A 12,977-nucleotide genomic window follows, 5' to 3' on the forward strand; every position below is an offset into this window, starting at 1 on the left:
ACATTTTTTTATTTGATTTGATAACAATAGCAATTTTTATGTGTAGGAAGATTGGTGCTGCTTTTAACCAAGTGTGGTTACCGTGGGTTAATCTAGAGCATGTTCACATAATGACAAGTGAAGCAGATCTTTGCTACCAGATCTATCACCCAGCCCTGCACTCAGGGCTTTTCAGGAAGCATAGTCTGATAGTCTTCAGGCATTTTCCTGGAGAGGTGGCAGTTTGGGTTTGTGAAGCTCCACAGAAGCTCTGTGTAATCTCTGCCAAGTCATTTGTAGCTGTATTAAATCAGGATGTGATAGTGCCCAAGACTGACTTGGTTACTTAAAACAGTTGGAGATCAAGAGAAAACTATTAAGGACTTCTACACTCTGTGAGCACTCAGGGTCTGACAAGCCCAGATAGAAACCAGTCTGAGTCACTTATAAATCCTTTATTTGGGTGCTGTTGTAAATTTCTAGTTCTTTTTTTTTTTCCTATCAGAGGAAGTGATCTGATGAATTTGGCCACATTGTGGTTAGTCTTCTGCTTGTGCCTGCCTTGTGGAGACTGTAAACCCGTGTGTCTCAGAAGCTGTGCAGGCACTTGCCAGGGCCAAACATTAACTATTTATCAGTCAGAGATTTTGAAGACACTGTTTGCATGTGTTTCTGTATGTTTGTTTCAAGGATCTTGAATCTCTGACTTCAAACCACAACAATCAGATTTGCTGGACCAATCAGAAATTACAGTAGCAATTATGGTAACTCCTTATTTTTAGTGCATGGTGATAGTCTATAAATAGTTTGATCATGTTTGTAATCTGTTAAGTAGGTAGGTGACTCCAGAGATTTCTCATGTGCTAATGCACATAAATATTTCCATTATTATTTTTGTAGGCTTAGAAAATGCCTATTTTTCACCTTCTACAGTAGTCTGAGCAGGTGCTGCAACTTTTTTTAGTTCTTTTTGCACTCAATCTAATTTCCTTGACTGAAAGCAAATTTCTTTCTCGTATTTATATGAATGAAAGTTAGTATTTTCTTACACTCCTGGGTCCAGCTGGGAGACAGTGGAGATTCTGAGAGGTTTGACAGGGTGTTTTCCCACCACCTTCAGCAAACCAGGCAAATCTGTTTTAAAGATGTGTCCAACATATGGTATTATTTTAATGATCAAGTTCAGAGCATAAAATCCTTAAGGTTTAGAAGTTGCAGCATTATTTATTTAAAAGGAAAAAAACATTTTCACATAGCAATATAATTTATTAAACATCACTCTTTCCTAGAGGTTGTGTTGAACACTGATGACTTTCTAATGTGTAGCAGATACTGTATAAATTACAGCCATGAAGAACCTTGTTTTTATATACTTAGTAAGTGTTATCAATAGTAGAAATTCACAGGTGGACAGACAAAAATGTCCTGTCCTGGGATTAAATCTAAAATAAACTCTGCTGCACATATGTACCATATGGATCTGTTTTCCTTCTCATCCATTATAGAAATGAGAGGAAGTAGTTCATTGTTTCCTCATCCAACTCTCAGATTTGCAGGTTCCTCAAGGTAATAATTTTTCTATATGGTCCATTTAATATGCTAGGGAGTTTTTTTAAAGCCTTCTGTTGAATCTGTGGGGAGAAGTTCATGATAGTGCACCAGGAAAGAGTTCTGGACCCATAGTTTTACTAGAAAATATTATCATGTAGCTGAACTACAGAAAATTTCAGGATTGTGTCAGGCTCATTCGCTGGTGTGGGTTAGTTGTGGGGGAAAAAAACCCAAAGAAAACCTGTCTATATATCATAAAAATTGTACAAAGCAAACCCCTTGTCTTTGAATTTTCCTCAAAGAGGGGCATCTACCAATCAAGCACTGAGAAGACACTGATGAGTGTTTAATACCCTGCAAGGGTCTGTTGGACTGGGTTTGTAGGCCAATATCCAGTAGAGTGGAATCCTAGCACTAAGTCACAATAGTGCTTTGCACCATCAGTCGGGGCAGGAGGAGCCTGCAAAAGTTAAGGTTTTAATCATACATGAAAAGCCATTATTTTTCAAAAATACTTTGTCTCTAAAAATGTTTAGAGAGTGTCACGGATTTAAAATGGAACCATTTATTCACCTAGAAGTGAAGTTCAGACCATTGTTCAGAAAGGCCACAACTGTAATTTATTACTCAGACTGATGCCAAAAGGATTTTAAAATAATCACCTATTGTTACAGATGTACATGTAATTAGGCTAAACAGAAATACCTAAAGGCAAATGCAGTTGGAACATCAATGGTTGACTCTAAGCAAGAAGCTGTGTTACATCTGGATTAACTGCTCCAGGAGCAACCCAGTGTACTTTTATTGCATTGTCAAGCAAGTCCCTGCACAGAGGAAGGAGTGCCACTGACAGCATTTTTTTAGCAAATTATTTATATACATGAACAAATCAAGCATCACTATAATTTCTTCCTTATACTTAAGTAATGTATATTCCCAATTCCACTGATTTCAAAGGGATTTAAATTTGTTCCTCTACTTCTTAATAATTAAGTACAGAAGTATTTAGAAAAGCAATCTGTCATCATCAGCACTTTTGACTGGTGTTCTGCTCTCCATGGACACATCCATCTAAGTGTTGATCAAACAGTGCTAAGTTAGAACTGTAGAACAAAATGAAAAATCATTCCAGAGTCTTTTAAAGTAAAAATGGGAATTTTGAGTTTAGTCTTTTTTTCTTCAAAAAGGATGTTTAACAAAATTATTTTAAAAATATAATCTGAAGTATGTCTGTCATAATTCTTCAACTTGTATTTACTTTCTTTTATATAAAAGCTTTTTAGTTAGTAAATTTATGTAATACAAAACCATACAGAAAAATAGCAAATTTAAATGAGTTACAGTTTGGAAACAGCAAATAGATGAAGCTTTAGTATATTTATCAGTAATAAAAATATATAGAGAAATTAAGACTAAATAAACTAGGATAAACCACTTTAGCAATTATTACAAAGCCTCAATTGCTTTTACCTCCAGTGTCAAAATGTCCCCTTTCTACTAAACATTCCTCAGAGAGGGGACAGGAAATATGTAGAAGTTCTTATACTATGAGTCCTTTGAAAAACATGAAATTATGCCAGGCTGATGCCCATAAATAATTACCTGTAGCTAATCAATATTTAACTTCAAAGGAATGCCTTGGTGATGAATCCTATTCAACAGCCAACCAGCAGTTTACTTGTAAACACTAAATAAATGGAAAGCCTTAATATCAGCTGCTTAACTCCACCTTCAGAACCCATTCTCTTCACACATCCATCTCTGTGTTATCAATTCCCCAAAACATTCATTTTGCATTTGAAATTTCCTGTCTTTGCATGAACATGATTTTCTTTGAGTAACAAGGATACTTTTAAGGATTTTAAGTCTTCCTTAAATTCCCACTGGCCCTTCCCCCTGTATGGATGAATATAAATGCAAATATCACTGCTGGAATATTTTCTTGATGAAGTTCTTTGCGTTTTTCCTGGAAAAATAACAAGACTCAAAAACTTATTGCTGATTTTATGATCTTAGGGAAATGTCTCTGCTTTGTTACAATATAATGGCGTTTTTTTTTTTTTTGTTTGTTTGTTTTATGTGTGATCAACTATAAAAACACCAGTAATAAAAGTACAGTTAAAAGCTTTCTTCCTTGAACATCTTTGCTCTTTTTTAATCTCTGGTCATTGCATGTGTTGAATTTCATGATAAAAAGAAGATGGCAGTTTTTACTCCAGTTAGTATTACAGAGCCAGAGTAGTGAGCTGAACTGCTATTGAATACATTAATCCTCTGATTATCATTTGAAGTACAGGAAAATTTTTCAATATGTATTTGAATAAATGTAGCTACTATTTCTACAGCTGCAAATACATTTGGTATTGGGAAGATTTATCTGAGAAATAATTTTGAAAGATACACTTTTTAACATTTTTATATTTATACAGATGGGAAAATTGAAGAGCCATATGTAACATTAATTTTGTTTTCTTCACTTTTCTGGGTGAACTTCAGGCCACAGTGGGATTTATAACAAAATATACCTTTACTATGGTGAGATCAGGATTTCATCTCATATCCTTCAGTGCTTAACCTAAAATTATATTTTATTTTCCATGTGCTATTTTATTAGTTACTAGAAAGGGAGTGTATAATTCTGACATACAGCAGTTATTTATAAAGTTCTGATTGGGTTTCTCCTCCAGTAATTTGAAGTATTTAAACAGGTTGGTGAATATTTAATAGAGGAAGGTAAGCATGAATGCCATGAAAACAAACCTGTTTGCAGGTGGATATTGCAAGGGGAAGATACGGAGGATGTGCATGCTCAGTTATTTGTCTAAGAAACTAGTTTCTACTTTAGACATCATTCATGTAGACTTTGCTCCCATTTCACTGAAAATTTGAAAGATAAGATAAATCTAGGAGAATGTGGAGCTAAGAATAGTTGTTAACTTTGTTTTGGTTTGAGCTATGGGTGGATGAAGTGATGCAGGGGAAGATGGGCTGACTTAAAGCAAAGTATGGCAGCCTGGGGTGGAAGCATTCTCCTGGTGGTAATACGGTGCCTTTTTTTTTTTCATTCCCCAAGTCCCATTCTTGCATCCACTCAGGAGTTCTGCTGGGGCCTGTGCCTTTAGGTCGTGCCTTGCATGGCTCCAAGGCACATCATCCTGGGTGGCCTTTGGATACAAGGTGAGACCCCACAGGGTGTCTCATTCAGGCATCTTTGGCCAGAAGGAGTGTGGAAATGCACTTAGCTGAGAGGGGAACAAACAGCACTGAATGTGTTGGATGGTCCTGCAAGACTGCTCATTTTTGGTAAATGAAACATCTGAAGGACAGTGGGAATTTAAGGACTGGAATTCAAGAAGTGTTTTTCCAAGTCTCATACATCCAGTTTCTCAGCAGGATCCATACAAGTGCCTAGAGAGGCAACCTCTGGTTCTTGAGGGGAAAAAAAAAATCTGTACAGAGTTAAAAGATACTGTTGAGTAACCTAAAATAATGAAGTTGAGGAGCATTAAAACTTTGAGCTAATTACAGCTCCACCAACTGGACACAGTCTAAAGAATTTGGGAACTTTGAACTGTTAGATTTCATAGAGCGAAAGAGAAACATTGACTAACAATGACAACAGTGACAGTATGATGTAGGAAAATGCCCTTTCTTGGCAGATCTGAACCAACATGATCCATTTTTCAGCATCTATAGAATTAGAGCAGTTAGTTTGGTTTGGTTGTGTGAATGCCCCATCCTAAATATGTTATTCATACTGACTACATTTGCATATGAGTCACATTCAGTTTGAGTTTGCCAGATGTCCATTTATGTTTGTTTAAATAATGAGATCATTCCATGAAGTGAACAGGACCTAAAAGTACAGAGAGGAGACTGTTTGGAAAAGCGAGATTTAAAATATCTTTTATATTTTCCCATTTTGTGGTATATTATGCAAGCAGGAGCACAGCAATGCAGAGGCACTCTTCAGAAAAGCTGTGTCCATTGGTAACTGTTCATTAAATAATATGTTATATAAGAAAGATTCATTGGATTTGTTTCTATTTCCCAGCCAAGCCAATTTTCCCATTAAGGAGCATGTCCTCTTTCTGAATAAATTCAAAAGTACCATTTTCAAAGCCAGCATCATTTGTTGCTTCTCGTGTTATGTGAAGATCCTAAGTTTTTTTGGGTTGTTTTATCTTTGACTAGCATGGAAGATTTTTAGAATGTCCTGCTCAAGGCAATGCTTATTCATAAAATGAGTGAAGAAGGGGGAACTGAATTCTCAAGTTTTATGTTATTGAATTTACATAAACTTTTAACGAGCAATAAACTTTTCTTATGCACAAATGGAGATTACCAACTAACCACTTGAGTACAACAAAGGTTCCTCAAATGTGTACTTAATTCATTTGAGACTTCTAAAATCTTGCTCGAGCCTGAAGAAATTCTGTTTTTTTCATGCTGCAGCCAATCACTACACACATTAAACATTTGCTTTACTACTTGGTGAAATGAATTTAATCCTATACAATTTGAGATTGCAGCCTTGGTAAAGAAAGTTAACAGCAGCATAGCAGAACACACATCTGGCGAGCTACTCTGGTCTCTTTAAAGCAAAATTTGCAAGGGAAGGCTGCAAGAAAAGAAAAGGGAGTGTTTAGCCAAAGCTCTTGGTCAAAGCTCAATAAAGAACTATCTAGGAGTATAATGATATAATATGCAATAAAATGAAACCACTAAAATTCAGTTTCATGCTACGCTTCTCCAACTGATAAACCTACCAGAAGCAACAGAATCTGATGACATAATGTGAGAATTAGAATTCTATTAATTGAAGAAAGAGGTTTCTCGTGTTGTTTTTTAAGATGCAACAAATTATATTGCGTGGACTGTGCTATATTTGTCCATTCAGTCCCCAAAGAAATATGGATCACAAGCACAAAAAAAAATACTCAAGCTTCCCCAAGCAAAATGCTTTGGTCGAGAAGATAGAAAGAAGGCAAGATACTTTTCAAATCAGAGAAATTGCACCAGCACAACAAAGTGGGGTTTTTTTTGTTCATTTGCTCCAGACTCTTCTAGATACAGCTTCTTTAGAGATTAGTCTGCTGTTTCTTCCATTTTCTTAAATGGAAGAACACTGAAGTAACAGCAGCTGTTACTTTAATGTATCAAGAACAGACTTTTCTGACATTTATTTGAACTAGATCTGCTTCAAAATCTGTTGTAAATCAGTGGGCTGGGTTCTCATCAGGCTGTGTATGGAGCTCTAATGCCTGCTTTTGTGGAGAGATGCAAAAGTTTCAACAGCTGAAAATTCGCAGTAGAGGCACAAGCAAACCAGGTCGGATGGGGCTCTGAGCAGCTGGTCCAGTGGAAGGTGTCCCTGCCCATGGCAGGGGGTTGGAACTGGCTGATCTTTAAGGACCCTTCCAACACAAACCATCCTGTGATTCCATGCTTCTATTACTGAAGGAGAGTTTTATGATTGTGTGGTGTTTAGAAAATATGTATGTGTTCTGCTGGTGACTAGATCTGACACATTCAACTCTGTTGAAACAAATTGCCAAAATATTCTAACTACCTGGTTTTGCATAAATTAGAGGAACTTACGGAGCAGCAAAGCACAGGGACATAAAAATGTTTCCCTTTGTGTATGAAATAACAGAGCTGCAACTTTATCCTGAGCGCATTTTCAAAGTGAAGTCGGAAGCTGTCACTAGCTTTGCCTTGCATTCTGTGTTGATATTTTAAAAATAGTCTATGTTATAAAACAAAATGGGCATTCAAGTGACTGCTAGAGCAACTAACTGGACTGCTGATTGATAAAACAGATCAGGTTTTGTTGAAAGCTGTAATTAAAGCTGTGAGTCCAAGATATATGAGTCAGGACATATTTTTTGAAAAACCTTCCATTTGCCATTGCATATGAACTTGTGCACAACAGTCTGACAGAAGTGCTGGATTTCAAAATTCCATTACTTCCTTTCCCTTGAGTAGCATAACTTTTATGTCATATTAGCCTTGTACCACTACCTTTCAGTCTCACCCTATGTCATCATTATATGGGTATTCAGTTGAATTTGGGCTGATTAAAGGATAGTCAGATTGAAAACATCTCTCAGTTGTGATAGTATGTGTTTGACATTTGAACTTGAACATTCAAATGGAAGGAATTTTGCAGTGAATTTTATTTATTAATTAATGTTTAAAAAGTTCAAATGCCTTTCAGTAAACCACATTTTTGTCATTTATATGATATGACCTACCAGATCTTGCTATGGTATTCTTTTTTGGTGGGGAAGATTATCTGTACTGCAAGTATATATTTTATACATACATATAGTTCACATTGTTTGGCAGTAGGGGATAAAATGTAGGAACAAGCAAAGTAAATAGAAAAATGATGACTTTTCTTCTGGGAACTACTTAAACATGCTGCCATTTAACTTAACAGTAGGCTTTGAATTTTTGAATATGCTGTCACATTCATTTGAATGTGTATTCATGTGCATCACTTGAAACCTGAAGCAGTATTTTTTGCAAAAGCAACAGCTGTAATTTCTGTGGGGATTTACCTAGCATGGCAGCTAGGCAGTTTAGCATTTTCAAATAGCTTGTGTAGAATTTGACAGCTTTAAAGTTACTTTTAGCCTTCTGTACATTTTATTTTGGAGAACACAAATACTCCGTTAAAAAGTTGTCATTAAATTACACACATTGAAACTACACAGTTCTTTAGTTGCTGAATTTTTGTTGTTGAATATGGTTGGATTTTTGCTGACAAACCCTGGCATTTGTTTTCAGGTTTTCTTAAAGCTGATTGATCTTTTTTTTTCTTTTATTTCAACAGCTTGATGATGTTGTCCGTCAGAGAAATCTGCATAGTTTGGAACTTTTCCTTTCATGTGCACAGAAACAGTTAAATGTTTTATTAAAGGAAGAGCCAACCCCAGAGGAAAACAGAGACTGACATTCTCAGTGCTGCTGATACAGTGTGATTTGTGAAGCTGCAAATCTCCATCCAGCAAATGATGAATATATTCCAATCTTTTCGGATTGTATCGTCAAGTCAAGATTGATCTGAAATGCTTGATAGAAATGTTTGTGGATGATGTTCTTTTATTTATTTATTTATTTTACTACTATTATCAGATAGCAAATATGAGAGGGAAAAGATCCTTGGGGGGAAAAAAAGTTTGTTTTATTTAGGATTTGTTTTATTTAGGATTTTGCTTTCATTATATTTTCTGGTAGCCCATGGTTGAAGTTCTAGATAACTGCAGCAGTGATGAAAACATTACCCTGTTATGTCTGTTTTAAATTTGGCGTCGTGTTAATGTGATTCACTGTAATTTCTGATATTTTAAAAAATGGAGACAAACAGTTGATTATAGATACAAATCCATCTCTATTTCCAAAGTATCTGCCCAAGTCCATTGCCTCAGGTGTGCCTGAGTAGCTTATTATTTCTCACGGCTTTTGATGTATAACAGAAGAATCAGTCCTGAAACATAAGAGTGTTGTCAAGCATTTCTTAAGTCATTTATAAACAAATCCAGCTCTAGGAACAGAAAAATTTAAAAACCAAACAGTGCATCTGTTTAAGGTAGTGCAAAACATTGCCATGACCAATGTATAGCATGTATTTTCTTTCTGTTTTACAGAGCTTGTTCAATTCCAAAAGTCATTTTCTCATGAAATTACGATTAATGTGACTGACTTCAGTTTCAGGAAGAAGATGTATGTAATTATGTGGAGACTGATACTGCACTGCCTCAGTGGAATTTCTGACGGAATAAGGAGTGCAGCTTGCTGACCTCACATGCCCTTTCTAAATGCATCGAAGGAAGTAGAAAAACTCCCCACTGACATTATTGGACTTTGGATCACTCGTAGGTCTTCCTAGACTTGCTAAATGCAGATGGAGTGGAATTTCCGTGCCTATACTTTATTGATTGTAGATTTGGGGCCTTAGTTATAGAAGATTTCTGAATGAAATAAGGGGAAATAAGTGTTATGCTTAGGTATGTAAATAAACTAAGAATGATCTCTCTTACGGTGAGTTTATCAGCCTTTTTTTAGTGCGGTTCTTTTTATGCAGAAGTGTTTTGGGGTTTTTTCTTTAGCTGATTTTTTTTCATCAGCACTTTTCATAAATTGCTTTCTTATAGCAATAAGGAATGGTTGCATATGTATTTGGCAGTATGAAATATGTATTGCAGAAAGGTAAGGTTTTTATTTAAATTTTTTTCTGTGCTTCATTCTTGTAATGAAACCCAAAGGTTTTGTCTTTTGTATAGACAAATGTCCACTGAAGAAGTAAACAGTGCTGGTTTTACTAGATGATAACCTTACCCTGCAAATGCATTAAAATCCAGTCTTATATTTGATACTTAATTGACTGATCAGTTTCCATTTTTTCTGGCAGACAAGAAAATCCTTTAATGTTAATGAGTCACCTACTGATTTTCTGTTCCTAAACTGGTGAAATTTTTGTCTCTGTAACTGCACCAAAAAATGTCACAGATGTCCCCATGGGGTTTTTTTGAATGTAGAGGTACTGTAAAAGGAAATTGATTGCCTAGTGCTGTCTCACAATATATGTTTCATTGTGGAAATTTGGTATGAGCAGATTCTTAAATGAACTTCTTGGTTTTATTCTAGGCCTGTACATGAAACAATATTCCTTTTTTACTAAAGACATCCAAGCGTTCCCCTTCAAAGCCAGAGCCTTACATGTCTATCAACCTTCTCCTAATAAAGAGATTTGTATTCTGACTTGCAACACTATGTAAAAGCACTTTTTGGAGAAGCTTATGGTTGGAGTCAGTAAGATTTCACTGGCAACTGTGATGTATCTTTCCCATTAGATCATGTGTTATTTAATTTCAGCTCTTGAATATTGTGATTGTCACAGAGATCTGTAGGTATTTTTTTCTTAACTCTGACAGTTTTAGTCCTTTGATCTTCCTCTCTACCCTGCAAGCAAAATTACAGACTACACCACAGACATGCAAGACCAAATTGGGAGCTGGGGTTACATTCAAAACTCCAAGTCTCAGAGAAGAAATTTACTTATACAGTAAAACCAGACCTATTCAGTAGGTGAGCTTTGCAGTATACAATAACTTGCTCCTTATCCATACTGCATCCAAAGCTTTAAAGCTTAAAGATATTTTTCATTATTTCTATCCAACCATAGAAGAATGCAGTTTGTGGAAATCTGGGAGAAGGGAATCATAGAGTGGCCTGAGTTTAGGATCATTAAGGAGCCTTAATGATCATCCACTTCCAACCCCCTGCCATGGCCAGGGACACCTTCCACTACCCCAGGTTGCTCCAAGCCCCATCCAGCCTGGCCTGAAACACTTCCAGGGATGGGGAACCCACAGTTTTTCTGGGCAATTTGTTCCAGGGCCTCACCACCCTCACAGAAAGGAATACTTTCCTAATATCCAATCTGAGCTCACTCTCTTTCAGTTTAAAGCCAGGGACAGGTTTGCAAAACCCAGTCTGCCTCCTGGAAGTTGACACACTTTTTTCTTTTAATTCTTTTTTTATTCCTACATGCACACTGGAGAACGATGTAAAAGAGAAAATAGCATGTTGTATGTCTGCAGGGTAGAAATTTATCTGCCTCTGAGGCCTGGCTGGTAGCATTAAATTTTGTGAAGACTGTACTGGGAGGAACAAGAAACCTTGGAACTAATCCTCAGAATCAAAATGCAAGAACTAGAACATCAGCAAAGCTAATATAATAGACATTTTATGTATATGGTCAGATACTTCATATTAGAAATAAACCATAAATCTTGTTATGTAAAGACATGGTTTGGACAGTCTGTTGTGTGTATTAGAAGTGACTTAAAATGCAGGGCAACAGTAGATCCAGTGTTTAAAATGCTGTCTTTCTTTGGTGTTAGTCAGGCCTACTCTAACACTTCTACTTCATGGTCTAGAACTGAGCAGTTCTAGACCATGTGATTTGTGTGATTTACAGCCAATAGTTTACATGGAGTTAATACTGAATATTGTGGCATCATGCAGTCCTACACATTTGTGTTGTATTTCTGTAGATTTCTGTTGGCTCCTTATCTGCTTCCACTACAGGATTCTAGATTGGTTCTGAGACCACGTGTGTGCAAGTCATGCACTAAAGGGAATTACTGGCAACATGTTTTTTGTATACTCTCTATACTTAAGATACAGGAATATTTGAATTTTTGCCTTGCTATAAGAATCTCATTGACGAATTACACTTGAATTCCTTGAACCATTGAATTCCTTCACTCCATCATTAGGTGGCAGAACAAAGAAAAAGCAGTAGTCATTCCAGAGGCTGAGATCACGTTAGTATTTTGAGATTTTTGTGCATCTTTACATTGGCTTCTGATCAGAAGTGTGTCATGTTAATTCCTGACTGTCTGAAGTTATCCATGCAGACATGACCTTAAAGAGCCTAATTCCTTTTCACACCAGAACTCCCTTAGAACACTCAAGACCTTCCTCTTCCTTTGCATATTTTCTATGCTCACGTTTGAGCTTACAGATTTTTCCCTACCTCTTGGATGAAGGGAACATGTGATAAGATTTTGCCTTGCTTCCTAGAACAAAATAGCCACCAATGTAAATTGTTTATCAGGGGGACACAGATAATTTATGCTCACTTTCAGATCACATATGGTGTCAGTGCAGTTATCAAATGGCCTTAGTTTAGGTACTGTAAACTCCATTGCAGGACAGGACTGACTTAATGTGTGGATGAGATTTTCTTAATTTTTTTTTTACATAGCTGTCTTGAATGCTGTATAGAAAGATTTTATAACATCTGTGGCATTCTTTATTCATCAATGGCCTGTAAATGTGCCAGAGGAACACTGGACTGGACAATGCTTTTTTTACATGGGTACAATTCATGACATCAATTAAATTCAATGTTCTTGCAGGAACTGACAAAAAACATGTTTTCTTTTCTGTGGGCTGTCCAAGAATATTGTTCTTTTGAGGAAGACTCATCTGCTACCATTGTTTTCATCTTTCATTAATTTTAAAGCCCACAAAAAATTAATAGTACTGCTGCTGAAGTAGAGTCATATTTGAACAGTAGAATATAGTGGGAAAACCACCCAAGTTGTACTATCAAGTTTTGTGTTTGCTGATTTGCTCAAGTTTTGTTATTTGTTTCACCTTTCAGTGATACAACATTCTTGTGATAATAATTATAATTATTATCCTATGATAGTAACAATAATAGTAAAAATATTTTTCTGTGATAGATGTGGTATTGATATTTTATCCATGTCTTATATGCTGTGTAATTATAACCATTTTAATATGCATCAGAGATTCACATTTGCTTATATTGCCTGTAATTCCTCACATTTCAGACTTACACAACCAGCATTTTTTAGATGCTTTCCCTTGTGCATTCTATTATTTCCACTGAATAATAAAAT

At 36.0% G+C, this 12,977-nt stretch overlaps 1 protein-coding gene across 2 annotated transcripts in view; it reads left to right on the top strand.

Annotated features, from left to right (window-relative positions):
- Window positions 1–9,594, top strand: part of CCDC91 (coiled-coil domain containing 91) — a 117,260-nt gene extending 107,666 nt beyond the window's left edge. For both annotated transcript variants that reach the window (XM_082279567.1, XM_082279566.1), the window contains exon 13: window positions 8,372–9,594. In XM_082279567.1, coding sequence (XP_082135693.1) covers window positions 8,372–8,491 — 120 coding nt within the window. In that variant the 3' untranslated portion in view covers window positions 8,492–9,594. The remainder of the gene's footprint in view (window positions 1–8,371) is intronic.
- The last annotated feature ends 3,383 nt before the right edge of the window (window positions 9,595–12,977 follow it).

This window comes from Coloeus monedula (genome assembly GCF_965178545.1).
Source record: "Coloeus monedula genome assembly, chromosome: 4".
Taxonomy (NCBI): domain Eukaryota; kingdom Metazoa; phylum Chordata; class Aves; order Passeriformes; family Corvidae; genus Coloeus; species Coloeus monedula.